Here is a 14,752-nt window from a genome sequence, read left to right as displayed (position 1 = left end):
AACCTTCTTATTGAACTGTGGACACTAGAACTGGATACCAGTGACTGGGGAGCACATTAACCTGCCCACAGAAAACTGACTGCAGGAGTAAACCGGGAGAAGAAAGATCCTTTGTGCTTAGCATTTTGGAAGGCAGCGGTTAAGGACTGCACAATACCCTTCCCAGCTGGATCTAGGAACTTGGGCTCCCAGCCTCTCCTTACTGTGCTTCCAAGTGTAGCAGGCCTCATCCCAGCAGGATCCAATGCCATCCCAAGGGGATGGTAGTAGAGGGTTGACCACAGTGGATCTCTCCATTCTCTGGAGAGAAAAGAGGTGACTAAACAGGAGGGGCACATGGGGACTTGAATTATATAATCATTACCATGCCTGCTCCCATAAAATACAACCCCTGATACTCCACAGAGAAGCCACACCACCATGAATCATCTAAGAGGCTGAATAAAAATGTCTGATCCCTGCAAGAGGTGGAAAGGAGGATTGTTAGTGATGGTGGGTTCCTACGTAGGATGAAAAAGATACCAAAAAGACAAGTCTACAACAGGCAGCTACCTGCTTAAGCAAAGGAACAGCAATTTTATTGTATATTATTGGAGCTCCCCTACAAGCAAGTTGAAAAACTCGGCCAGAACAGATTGAGACTACAGGTATGTCTCATCTTCAAGGTTCTCTTTAGTTATTTTTTGAAAGAAGAGGAATGGGCCTAATAGCCGGGAGCAAGTATTAAAAAAAAAAAAAAGAAAAAAAAAAAAGGATAAGTTAGCGTACAGAAAAACTTGACTTTTCAGTATAGCTCCTGGGAAATATAAAAGCTCCAAGATGTGGAGAAACAAATGCCTAAGAACAGAAGTCTTGCATACAATTTATAGGAACTAAATGATTAAGAAATTTTCACAACTGTATTAATCAGCATCCTAGTAATACTGGATTTTTCCCTTGAAGATACTTACTTTTATACGCAGCGTGTGGTCAATGCCTACTTCACTAGCAGAAAGCCTTAGGTCAACATCCGTAGGATAGGCTAAGCATGTTGCTTCAGTTTCCAACATCACTGGGCTATGTGGATCCTTAAAGTTTACATTTTCAGCTTGTGCAATATTAGGAAGCACATGTTCTTCCTTATCCTGTGCTGGAATTGATTCATATTCATGTTTTTGCCTTAAATTCTCCATTTCATCAGTGTCCAATCCTAAAGCTTGGTTAACAGACCGTGCCAATGATGAATCCAAGTGTCCTGCACTAGCTAGTGTTTCTAAGAGCAACTTAATGAGACCATGTGTGTCTGTAACTGCAGGGTCTGATACATCTTGTTGTCTCAAGTCAGTATCATGTCCACCAAGACCAGTAATTATTGAGAAAACAGACTGTGGAGATTCTGAGGTTCTTCCTCCTTTAGAGGGAAAGGGAGGGGAAAAAAAGCCATTCAATACCAATTCATCTTTCTAAACATCCTCCCAGGCTCTAAAATAAATTTGCATAGTTCACGTGCAGAGAAAATTTGGACTAATCTGGGGGGATAAGGGAAGGGAGAGGACAGCAATTTCCTAGGGCTGTAAGTCTACCCCCAGATCTTATCAGCCCTATTTCAGTGACCTACTTCAATTGCTGTAGAAAGTGCATGTGCGCACAGCAGGCCAAGAGGTGTGCGCTTTTTTTTTTTTTTTTTTTTTTTTTTTAAGAAAAAAGGTAAAAATAAGACACTGCAGCACTCTGCAGGAATCAAAGCCTTTTTAGCAGAACTGTGATCTATTATCTTGTGTCGAGGCGGTAAAAGGTGAAGAGAAAAGTGCTCTATGCTCATTTTTTGTTTTAGGTGTAAAAACAGAACCCATGAATGTAATAATTATTTTCAAGCTTATTTCTAGTTAACATTCTTTCAAGAAATGCAACATTCACCAACACTGGATAAGAGCATTAGTTACGCTTTTGCCAAGATAAATTAAATAGTTAGCAGTGCTGGTGTCAGTTATATTGAACTCCAGTGTTTTAAACACCATCAAGAGGCATGAAAGCAGTGCTTGCCTCTCCAAGCTACTGTTTCAGTTTGTTTGCACATTCAGGGAGACTACACCACCACACTGGAACCATAAAGGGCTACACACAATTATTTAAAATATTAAATTCCACAGAAAAATATTAGGATACCAAAAATCTGTATAAAGACCCTAAATGCACAGAACATGTGGGTATCTACAGCCTCCAAAATATATCCTTTTATAAGCAAGCCACTGGTCTTATTTCTAGACCTGCAGAGCAGCAGCAGCTTCTGTGGAAATCAATGGGAGTTGCTTGTGCTCTTGGCTGCTAGAAGGAGGTTATATATATTTATAAAAGGTGTCCAATGACAATCATCCCTTTATTTATGAAACTTTCACACTAATCATTTATGAATGAAGGAACTGTGCATAAACAGAACAGCACTAACCAACAAAGTTATTCCAATGGTCTTAAGCACTGAAGGCCTAAAGCACTTCCATTTCAAGTTTTCAATATAATATTACTATTTAAAAAGTGAGTTCTAGATTAATTATGTTTCTTACCTTCATACTGGCAACTAATTTCTGAAGATTCACTCATTTTTAAGTGCTTCCTCAGATTTTCCGAGTGACTGTGTAGCCTTCGTTTCAGTCCACTTTTGTTTCTAGTGTCTTCTGTATCAGATTCTCCACCTACATTTTTTTTCTTGCACTGAATTAAATTAATTAGCTCTTTGAGTCTATCAGGATCATAGTCCCCAGGATGAGGGGTTTTTTGCTTGGCAGCAGCACCATCACATTTAGAACCAATTCTTTTCCCAGTTTTTGCATTTGCGAAGTCAGTTTCTTCTTCTGGGGCTTCATAATCTGAAATGGGACTGAACTGCTGAACTTTCTGATTTCCCTCCATCAATTCTTTTGCTTTAGAAACAGGCAGTTGATAGGCTTCAGCACCAAAGATGTAATTACGCAAGCAGCTGTCAATATGGGATTTGTTTTTTGGAGCAGGATACAGAAATTTTCTGTCATCCAGCCGTGATTCATAAGGGTATAATACAAACTCCCTATATTTGCTAGACCCACTAATGCTTCGCTTCAAATATTCGTTTATATGCTTTTCCACAACAGTATTGAAGTCTGCAGTAGTGTCTTTACGAGACTGAATTAAAGCAAAGTGTAGTGACTGAATAAACTTCATGAGCTTTGGCATAATCTCATGGTTTTCCTGCAGTACTGATGTAGCTGAACTTTTCTGTGCTGTGAAGGGAACATTTTTTTGTGCTGTGATGGAAGGAAAGAGAGCCCATGATTAAAACAAATCATCATTACGAAAGCTGTGACAAAAATATATGGCTTCTAAATTATTAGAGACTTTCAATTTTTCTGGCAATTATACCTATGGCGAGATTATCTAAATCCAGTCTTTAGATTACCTCAGGAAAAATCAAGTTACTTACAAAAAAAAGCTACAGACATTTATCAAACATGATTAGATCATCCTGTTCACTACAGAAAGACAGCAAAGACTTCCCCCAACCTCCCCTATTTTTCACTCCTGAAAATAAAATAAAAAAAAAATAATAATAATAATAATAAAAAAAAAGATGGACAGTCTGATTGACATGATCAGACTAAAGGCCTTCACCACCACTTGTTGCCTTTCTATGTACACTTTTATACTGCTCTCATCACCCTGGCAACGAAGGCGTTCCTCCCTCTTCCAACTATTCAAGCAATGCCCCAATCCTTTGGAAGTTAAAATCCATAAGGTCAGTCAGCCGTTAGTTTTGTGCTTGGTTTGTTCTCAAAGCAAGTCTTAGAAATGTTCAAAGAAGCCAGGACACAAATGAAGAGGGGAATAAAAGAAAAAAGTGACAGGTTTTCACAGTACATGGCACACAGTTTGGATGCTATTGTGTGGCGTGCAGCAATTATTGCTTAATTACAGTAGGCTCAGTTACAAAAAAGGTAGAAGGGAGGTCAATAGCTACCTGTTGTGTCTCAACATTTATTGTATTTATACTCTGTCTTAATCATACACATGCACAGTGCCTAGCCCAATGGAGCTTTGGTCCCCAGCTGGTAATGGGATAGTACAAAATAAATATTAATAGGTGATGGGTCCTGGGGAGGGAGGGAAAGTCAGAGAGCCTGAAAGTTTCAACATGGATAAAATTTTCCCCCTTAAAAACAGTAATAAATCACTAGGACCAGATGGTATTTACTCAAGAGTTCTGAAGGAACTCAGACATGAAATTGCAGAACTACTAGCTGTGGTATGTAATTTATCACTTAAAGTCAGCTGTACCAGATGACTGGAGGATAGCTAATTTGACACCATTAAAAAAAAAAAAGCCTCCAGCAGTGATACTGGCATTATAGGCTGGTAAGCGTAACTTCAGTACTAGGCAAACTGGTTGACACTATAGTAAAGAACAGAATTATCAGACACATAGATGAACAGAGTTTATTGGGGAAGAGTCAACACTGCTTTTGTGAAGGGAAAAGCTGCTTCACCAATTTATTAGAATTCTTTGAGGGGGGGTCAAACAAACCTGTGGACAGGAGTAATCCAGTGCATATAGTACACTTAAAATTTCAAATACACTTTGAGAATGTCCCTCACCAAATTGAACAGTCATGGGATAAGAGGAAGATCCTTTCATGGATCAGTAACTGGTTAAAAGACAGGAAACAAAAGATAGGAATAAATAGTCCATTTTCAGAATGGAGAGAGGTAAACAGCAGGGTCCCCCAAAGATCTGTACGGGGACCTGTACTGTTCAACATAATCATAAACAGCGAGGTGGCAAAGTTTGCCAAGGATAAAAAATTTCCTCAAGATATGCAAGTTCAAAGCAGACTGCTAAAAGTTACAATGGGAACTCACTAAACTGGGTGGCTCACCAACAAAATGACAGATGAAATTCAATATTGATAAATGCAAATCAGAAAACAATCCCAGCTACACATGCAAAATGATGGGGTCTAAATTAGCTTTACGACTCAAGAAAGATCTTGGGAGTAACTGTGGATAGTTCTCTGAAAACATCCGCTCAACGTGTAAGCAGCAGTCAAAAGAGCTAACAGAATGTTGGGAACCATTAGGAAAGGGACAGATATTTACTGTCTTATAATGCCACTATAGAAATCCATGGTACGTCCACACCTGGACTACTGCATGCAGTTCTGGCCACCCCCATCTCAAAAAAGATATATCAGAAATGGAAAAAGGTATAGAGAATGGCAACAAAAAATGATTAAGGATATAGAACTGCTTCCATACAAGGGGTTGGGGGGGTGGGGCAGAGTTGACTAAGGGGGAATATGATCAAGGTCTATAAAAATCATGAATGGTGTGGAGCAAGTGTTATTTACCCATTCATAATAATACAAGAACTAGGGGTCACCTAATGAAATTAATAGTCAACAGGTTTAAAAAAAAAAACACACAAACAAAAAGGAAGTACTTCTTCACACAACATATAGGTTGACTGTGGAACTCGCTGCAAAGGGATGTTGTGAAGGCCAAAACTATAACTGAGTTCAAAAAACAACTATACAAGTTCACAGAGGACAGGTTCTTCAATGGCTATTTACCATAATGGTCAGGGATGCAACCCCATGACATGGGTGTCCCTGAGCCTCTTCACTGCCAGATGCAGGACTGAATGATAGGGGATGGATCACTTGGCAATTGTCCTGTTCTGTTCATTCCCTTTGAAACATCTGGCATTGGCCAGAAGACAGGATACTGAGCTAGATGGACCACTGGTCTGACCCAGTATGGCCATTTTTATGTTGGGTTATGAAATACCACTTTTTATTAAAGGATCCATTTCTATTAGTTATTTTGACCCACATGTATGTTTTTGGAGGCAATATAAAATCAATTTGAATAACAAATGAAAAATATTATATGGTAGTGGAGAACTAACTAGATCCCTTAGTGCAGCAGGCTGATAGCGTTCTCCTGTGAACCCACTGTGTTTAGCTGTGGTATTTTCTTAGCTGAAAGATACAAGCAAGTCATTCATCTCCCTGATATTTACACAGGCTACTCTAGAATGTGAAGGGATCTAAGATGTAGGGTGAGGTAGGAATCCTGGTCTGAGATGAACCATGTTATTGGATTATTAATTCCTTTGTTAAAGTAAAGTAAAATCAAGGGAAAGGCTGGATTTTGACTACATTAATGTGTGGACTGTTTCAAATCAAGTTGCGAAGTACATGCTCAGTAAGTAATACTAGAAGCAGAAGAGTTTCAACTCTGAATGGTGGATTCAAGTTACATTCCAGATGTATCCATTAAAGTTCTATTAAGTTCAGTTCCTTTTAGTGGTATTAGTGATAACTGATTATCCTAGGCTTCTCTCACTGCACATTTTGTTTGCTCAGTTATTGAATTGAGAACATGATTTGTGTCCTAGTGCATAACTTCAAGAAACCAAATTAACGGAGTTACATGAAGGACAAATTATAGCTGTAGGGCATTCTGTGTCAAAACTAATTGAGGATTTAAGTGTGTAGCTGTAATGATACATCGCAATAAAAGGTACTCTTCAAGGACAGATGGATAGCTAGTTCTACTGGAACTTAGTGGAAATAAATATTGCTCCCTTTCATAGAAGTAAAACAGAAAAAACTGAACTATTGTACTAAGTAACAAAAAAGAGTAAAAAGGCTTTTTTAATAGTGCTAGCCCTGCAATCACTGATATCTAAAAAAATCGATCTATGATCTTTCATGCTCATGCATTATGAACAGCAACCCTGACCTAAAACTAAGCTCTGTAGATGAGCACCTCAACTGCATATTAACTATATCTAACCAAAGAAGGCAATCAGAAGTCAATGGACTTACTTGAAGTCACTATACCTCTAGGTTCCTGAAATAGAAACAATGCCTGTAGAATGCGGGACCTTCCAGTTTGGTGCTCTACAAAAAAAAGTAACAATTATGTAATTTATTAAGAGGAAGCCAGTTATATTTCAAAAGACCATTAAGTATTTTAAAAAATTACATACCATACGGGGAAGTCATTTGCCAAGGAGAAAGAAGAAAGAGATATCCTCTGTCCCCAAGTGGTTTAACAAGAACCTGTGTTTTCAAGCAAAAAAGTATATCTAGTATGAAGTATGCACCAAAGATCAGGAGATTCATTCACTAACAGTAACAAGCTCCAATGTATCACTGGCACTGAAAAACAATCCTCTTACATCTGATGTGTTGCCAACAAGGAGAGATTCTCTGTTTTCTTGAAATATTACAGAATTTTTGTTTTTTGTCCCAAAAAGAGTCAAAACATGTTCTACTTACTAATTTCTCTTTCTCTAGTTTTTGAAGTAAGCCTTCCAAGTTACTTCCAGACCTGGTCTTTTCCACAACCTCATAAAGGCTACAGTACATTCCACTCTTACACACTAAATTAGAGGGGACGAAAAAAAGTCTTAAAAATTCAGGTTTATATACAGATTGTCTTTTTGAACTAAAAATAACAAGTGTTTACCTTCTTTTGCCCCTAGATAAGTTTCTTTATAGAACAATGCTGGTGCAATTTTCTTCTTTAGGTGATCAATGCTCATAACAGTTTCAACGTTAAGCTTCTCAGGACTGAAATCAAAGAGAAAAGGAAAAAATCAACTTCTCTTTAACCCCATGGTCCTAGCCTCATTGATGAAATAAAAACTGAAGGGTATTTGTTTTTGTTTTTAAATACACTCATTTGAAAATTAATTCCTTGATACAAAAAGGAGTCAGGGAAGTTTTCTACCAGTGGAACAGGAATTGCAGAGAAAAGCCTGTTGTGTCATTTAAAAAAAAAAAAAAAAAGTGTTTGTTTAAACCAAATGCATGTGTCAACTGACAAATATTTTCCAGAGTGCTTAAGTAACTTAGAAACCCAAGTTGGACTTGTGTTCCTAAGTAACTTGAAAATTTTATCTAGTAAATTTAGATTAAATTTAAAAAAAAAAAACTGGCCAGAGTTCACCAGTTTCTGCTAAAGAAAGTTTTTAAACACCAATATTTTTCAACCTTGTTTTCAAATCAATACTTACAGTTTACATGGAAGGAAAGGACGCGTTGCAGATTTCAAAGCAGCATGGCATAAAAGCTTCCCTTTATTCAAAAGCTGACCTCTCCATAAGGTGTAATTAGTCTTATCTAAGATGGCCGGGGGGAGGGGGAAGAAGAAGAGAAAAACAAAAAAGTAAAGCAGTTGTCTCAAGTGAAGGTACACTAGTAAGAGACTGAAGGGAGAGAGGGTCAAAAAAGAGAAACTACAGAGGCAGCCTGCCTAAGTTTTGGGAAGTTTTCTACTGCTATTGGCAATGAAAAGAGCACCAGTAGCCAGGGCACAGGCAATTTTTACCACCACATTGTCTTACTTGCTCAGACTAGATCTAGACAATATGATGGGAAAAGTTAGCTTTGTCCTGTCTACACAGTGCTTCCACTAGCAGAGATGCAACCAAACAACCAAACCAAACAAACATCAGTGTTGACACGACTGAAGAGAAAAAGGCAAAGACACGAGAGCATGAATTAGGGGGGCATTATCCTTTTTCGCCTAGGAATGATGGCATTTAGCCACACAGACCTGACTCCAATCAACAGTTAAACTCTGACTTTGTTAAAGCTGTCTATTGCATTGAGAATAGAGGGATGGGAGTGCCATGGGATACAGACAGTACCTCACAAACCTACTAGATCTTCTCCACCCTTCTCCATTTTCACTCCTAGATTTTTTTGCTGAACTGGATAGCAGAGAAACTACTAGGTACAGTGACACATACATCTTCATGGTTACGCATCAGAGTGGACTCCCCATTGAAATAAATGGGGACTGTTCAGACTTTAAAGCGGTTTCCTGTTCTCTACAAACTCCAGAAAGCAGCACTGCTCCAGATCACAGACCCAAAAGTTTCTTTCTAAAACTATAAAGGGCTACATTTTTTAAAAATTAAAACTGAAATTCTGCTGTAATTGAGGTGCCACTGGATAGTCACTGCAGTATTAGAATATTGTAGCTCTTTGTCTACTTACATATATTTTAAGGATACTGTAAAACAAATATGCTTTGTCAAGTGACAGAAAAATCAATTGCTAGTTATGGAAGTCAGGAGGCTGTATTTCATTAGTATGACAGAAAAGAACTTTTTGTATCAATTGTCAAAGAACTTTAGCTAATAAGAGCAGGAAAATTGCCTCAGACAACACAATCCCATCACAGGTATGGTTAGTGATCTTTTTCAGTTTTTATACAATTGTGCAAAAAATGGAGGAAGGCAGCATGTTTTCTTGTATTACTATTTTGAGCCTCAAGTGGAATATGAAATAGGAAAAACTACCCCTTGGGTTCCAACTGCTTCCCAAACCACTTTAACTGGCCACACCATAATGTCATCAACACTGATCAGTTTGTATTTTACCCTTAGAGATCAATTACACCAAAGGTAATATCTACTCTTTATTCTCTTTAATTACAATGACCCAAAACAGGTTATCCAAAAATAGAGCCCAGGTAAAGCTAATAGAGCAAGTGATAAAAAGTATGCCATGCATTTATTATAAAGCCAAGCATTATAGTACAACTGATCCTTACCTGTACTCCTGTCTGTATTAAAGCTGTTTGACCTAACATAAAACAAGACAAAGTTAAACAGAAGCTTCTCTCAATATACAATTAACCCTGCCGCACCCCCACAAGAAAAAAAAACCAACACCATTCAGATTTAGGATGTTTTATTAGTTGGCAAGTCTCTCAGGACAGCAACACTGCAATCATGTATCCTCTGATCCTAGGTTATCAGAGTTCCTGGGGCAGCACCCACATCCATGGAGGGGGGTGGGGGGAAGTGTGTGAACAAGCAAGGGTTTTGCCTACACACACAGTGTTTGTACTGCTTTATCCATATCAGTTTTTATGCCAATATCGTTAAAACAGTACAAACAACCCCCCAGCGTGTATGCCGTTATACCAGTATAGCTTCAGTGTGTAACTTATAGAAATAGGCTATCCCAATTAAGCACCTTTTATAACTGTATCCACACTAGTACTGTTTTAACCATATCTGTCAGAGGAGCTTCACAGATACAGTTAAAAGCAATACAGAAGTTACAGTTAGACTAGTCAGAATATTTTAGTAGCCACCATATTTCAGGAGCAGTAGAGAAGCTGGATGCTCTCTTCACAACAATTCTAACCCTAAAGAAAGGCTACTGTACTTCTGATAGAGGTTTGGAGGAGCATACAACCAAGTGGATATTCCATGACAGAATGGGATTAGATCAGGGTGGGCAAACTTTTTAGCCTGAGGGCAGCATCGGGTTTCTGAAATTGTATGGAGAGCTGGTTAGGGGAGGCTGTGCCTCCCCAAACAGCCAAGCATGGCCTGGCCCCCGCCCCCATCCAACCTCCCTGCTTCTCACGCCTTGACAGCCCCCCCCCCCCCCCCAAGGACTCCTGCCCCATCCACCCCTGGATTCCCCACCCCTAACTGCCCCCTGCCACCCCATCCAACCCACCCCCCCTTCTTGACTGCCCCCCTGAACCACCCCTTCTCCCTGACCACCCCCAGACCTCTCACCCCTAACTGCCCCCCACCACCCCATTCAAACCCCCTCTCCTTCCTGACAGCCCCCCAGGGACCCCTACCCCATCCACCCCCACTGCTCCCTGTCCCGACTGCCCCGTCCAACCCCTCCTTCCTGACTGCCCCCCCCGTGACCCCTGCACCCATTCAACCCCCGTTCCCCCCCCCCCGACCCCTATCCACACCCCTGCCCTCTATCCAACCCCCCCCGGCTCCCTTACCACGCTGTCTGGAGCACTGGTGGCTGGCAGCACAGAGTACCGGGTCAGGCCAGGCTCTGCACCCCCGCCACTCAGAGCATTGCACCGCTGCAGGGAAGGTGGGACAGCCTCCCAGGCCAGGAGCTCAGGGGCTGGGCAGGATGGTCCTGTGGGCCAGATGTGGCCCGCGGGCCGTTGTTTGCCCACCTCTGGATTAGACAAACCCTTTCTCCATACCAGGTTGGGAGAGAGGGAGTTCTAGTTTGACTAATGCTCTATGACAACTATTTTAATCACCCAACAGCAATCTTCCATAACGAAAAAAAATGCACCCCATTTCATCTCACTGGATAAGTTACTATAAAACAGATTTTATAGGTGGAAAAATGAAATTAAAGCTGGGATTTTTAGAAGCATCTGAAAACCACGTCCTATGCGAATCTTTTAAGTTGCGGGCAGCAATTTCAAACTTTGGCAGATCAAGTACAGAAATGCCTTTGCTGGGAATAAGTCAATCTTTCTGCCTCCTGTCTTCACAGAATTACCAAATTCTTAAGTAAGTTGCACAAATATACATACAGTACTTTAAAAAGGGACACCACTACTTCTGTTACAAAAGCCACAAAAGTTACTATAATTGAAAGGGATCCATTTTTCAATTTACTTTGTACACATTTTGTCTATAGTCTGTTTCCTCTGTATAATAGGAGGTTTTCCCCGTTTGTGTGGCTCATTCAGACAAGATTTTTCATTATTACAAGAGTGGAACAACATATTGTAAGACCAAACACATTGGTGTGGGACTTGCTGTCAGACAGAATACATGAAACTACTTTTAAATTTATTTTTATACAAAGACTAGATTTCAAATTGATTTTAATATTTTGTAAAATTTAGAAGGAGTTTTTACAGAAACGAAACACCCCTCTGGTTGGGCAGCATGGTTTTGAGGAGGGGAAGAAAAGCAACAGAATTATGTTCTGCACAGGTCACCGTGCTGCACAAACCAAAACTCACCACCTCTCATAGCGGGCTTGAAGGCTCTGAACAGTGAGCCCTCAATTTCCCCAGTTTTAAATATGCACGCAGCACCACTGTTTGGGGATAGTAATGCTAAACTGAGTATGTTAGGGAGTACAAGTGTCATGTTCAACACCGACATTTTTTATAAACGTGCATCCTACCTTACCTTGATGGGGGCAAAAACTTTGGTACTTGTACCATTTCATCCTTATAAGCAAATGAAACAACAGCATATGGACACACATGTCTTGGTCTTCGTCTTATTTCATCAAAGCCATATTCATAAAAGTAGTACTAATAAAAGAAGCAAAAGCACAAATGTTAACTAAATTAGAAATCTGTTCAACTTGTATTTTGCAAGTTTACCAAGAGCTGACAGTTTCCAGTTTTTAGAAAGTGTGCCACTAGTTTCACAGCCATCCCTCAGAAGTCCTGTATCTTTATTATTAGCCAAAACACTTTTAAATAATCCAGAAATGAATGCTTTTAAAGTATTAAATTATGCCAAAAATGAACAGCACAGTACATTAGATTTTAAAAAGCATAAGCTAATTTTACTAACTGGAAGAAATATTTTCTATGAAGCCTAGAGTCTACAGTACAGACAAAAATGCAAATTCATATGCATTTTTTCAATCAAAGTTATATTATACATTGAAAACACCTACATTAAACAGAATATTAAGGTTTCAAAGTCAAGCACTCAAACGTTTCCTATGCAACCTTAATTCAGCTGCCATATGCATATCTATTATATCACTCTTCAATTACATCATTATACACTATTTTTCCTACAGGCACAAAGCTTTATTCAGTGCACAGAATGGACCTGCTGTAGGGATCAACCAAGGTTGTGTACTACAGGAGACTTATCTGCAGGAATCCAACTTCCTTTATTGCAGAAATTTGAAGGCGTGTACTGAATGAGGCAAGGCACTACAAGAAGAGAAAGTATTGCGTTTAAGGGAGTTGACTACTGGCCAGAGAATTGGATTCTATCCCTTCCTCTGTCAGAGTTCCTACATAAGACTACACAAGTCACTTACAGGAAAGGTTACTCGTCCTGTGCAATAACTGTAGTTCAAGATGTGTGTCCCCTCCCCCCTGGGCTCAAATGCCCATGCGCCTTCAACTGGTGATTTCATTAGCAGTGCTTGTTTAATCTATGCATCTGCCCTACGCATCCTTGTGCCCCACACCTAGACTATATAGGGCTGTATGAGTGAACCACCCCTTAGCTCCTGCTCTGCTGCAAAGTCCCACAAGAAAACTCCAAAGCATAGAGGGGAGGAGGACAGGTAATGGAGCACCTATGGGGGGGGGGGGGGAAGAGGGGGGACATATATTGAAGAATTACAGTCACTGCACAGGGTAAAAAGTTTCCTTCTCTGAAAAGCGTCCTAAGGGTGCTCCAATTCAGGTAACTTTGAGCAGTATCCCCAGGAGGAGAGTGCTTCGGATAAGAATCTAGTACAGAAGACAGAACTACACTGCCACATCAGTTCTAGAGGCATGGACCAAGAGGCACAATGTTTGCAGAAAGCATGTATTGAAGACCACATACCAGTCCTACAGAGTTCAAGTACCGGAACATCCTTAAGGAAGGCCATAGATGTTGATTGAGACCTAGTGGGAGTAGGCTAGAACCCTAGCAGGAGGCTGGACATTAGCAACCTCATAGCACACAATAATAGATCCCCAAATCCACCTTGACAGTCTCTGGGTGGAAACAGTGGAACCTCTAGATCTGTTGGCAATGGAGACAAATAGTCGAGGAGACTTCTGAAACAGTTTGGTCCTATTGAGATAAAAAGCCAGTGCTCTTCTGGACATCGGAAGTATGGAGAAAAGCTTCCTGACCAGAGAGTTTGGGGGGTGGGAGGGGGTGTGGAGGGTGTAAAATGTATGGTTTGGTTCAGATGAAACTCCGATAATCCCTCAGGAAGGAATTTGGGCTGTACAAGTTCAGAAACTCCTTGAAAATACTGTAAAGGGAGGATGCACTATGAAGGCCTCAAATTTCTCCAATTCAAGCCAATATAATGGCTATTAAAAAGGCTGTCTTTATGGATAGGTATAATAATGAGCAGGTCACTATAGGTTCAAAAGGAGGTCATGGGAGACCGGAGAACTAGATTAAGATCTTAGACCGGAGCAGGGTCTTTTACTTGAGGAAAGAGGTTCCCCAGTCCTTCAATAAACCTTACAGTTGTAGGGAAGAGACTACTAAGAACCCTTACACTGGAGAATGGAAGGTTGATACTGCAGTCAGATGAACCTTAACTGAGCTACCTGATAAATCTGTTTTCTTCTATTGTAGCAGGTAATTCAGGATAAATGCAAGTAAGGAAAATTCACATGCAATTTGCTGATATTCACACCAACAGCTAAAATCTTTTTCAGTTCTGAAGGCAAGAATCATGCTTAAATTCCTTCCTGCTGTTTAACAACACTTGCTATACCTCTATCAAAAAAGTGGACAAGTCTGCCAGCGAACCATTGAAGAACCAGGCCTTGAGCTAGAGAATCTTTAGGTTGGGATACAATTCGCATCTTAAGATAAGCAAAGCATGGAAGATTACTGAACAAGGAGACAATTAAAACAGGTAATGTTTTATACCATGCTTGTCTTGGCCACACAGTTATCCTGATAGACTATCATTTGTCCTGCCTGATCTTGTTCTTCACCTTTAGAATCTGAAGTGTTGAGAAAAATATGTAATGACATGCCCCTTTGTCTAAGGAAGGAGAAAGGCATCTGCCAAAGGCCACCTCCCCCGAACAGAACAGACAACACTTCCTATTTGTGGAAGAGGCAAAGAAAGCCACCTCCAGACAGCTCCACATTCAGAATATAGAGTCTAGGATCAGTGGTCTCGCTCTCTTTCAGAGTCCTGGAAGAGGCCTCTGCTGAGAACATGGGCCGTGATGTTTTGTATTCCAGGAAGTTGCACTG

At 40.2% G+C, this 14,752-nt stretch overlaps 1 protein-coding gene across 9 annotated transcripts in view; it reads right to left on the bottom strand.

Moving 5' to 3' along the window:
• Positions 1-14,752, bottom strand: part of TASOR (transcription activation suppressor) — a 54,193-nt gene that overhangs the window by 20,119 nt on the left and 19,322 nt on the right. For all 9 annotated transcript variants that reach the window (XR_012640191.1, XM_074957740.1, XM_074957742.1 and 6 more), the window contains exons 7-15: positions 11,963-12,090; positions 9,583-9,614; positions 8,036-8,141; positions 7,486-7,589; positions 7,296-7,399; positions 7,004-7,076; positions 6,840-6,914; positions 2,541-3,257; positions 951-1,390 (exon numbers count right to left, since the gene is read on the bottom strand). Coding sequence is in view for 8 of the 9 variants with exons in the window: in XM_074957740.1 (XP_074813841.1) it covers positions 951-1,390; positions 2,541-3,257; positions 6,840-6,914; positions 7,004-7,076; positions 7,296-7,399; positions 7,486-7,589; positions 8,036-8,141; positions 9,583-9,614; positions 11,963-12,090 (1,779 nt within the window). In the remaining variant the exon portion in view is untranslated. The remainder of the gene's footprint in view (positions 1-950; positions 1,391-2,540; positions 3,258-6,839; positions 6,915-7,003; positions 7,077-7,295; positions 7,400-7,485; positions 7,590-8,035; positions 8,142-9,582; positions 9,615-11,962; positions 12,091-14,752) is intronic.

The sequence above is a fragment of the Natator depressus genome, chromosome 7, assembly GCF_965152275.1.
Source record: "Natator depressus isolate rNatDep1 chromosome 7, rNatDep2.hap1, whole genome shotgun sequence".
Classification (NCBI taxonomy): Eukaryota; Metazoa; Chordata; order Testudines; family Cheloniidae; genus Natator; species Natator depressus.
This window is presented reverse-complemented; position numbering and strand designations above follow the sequence as displayed.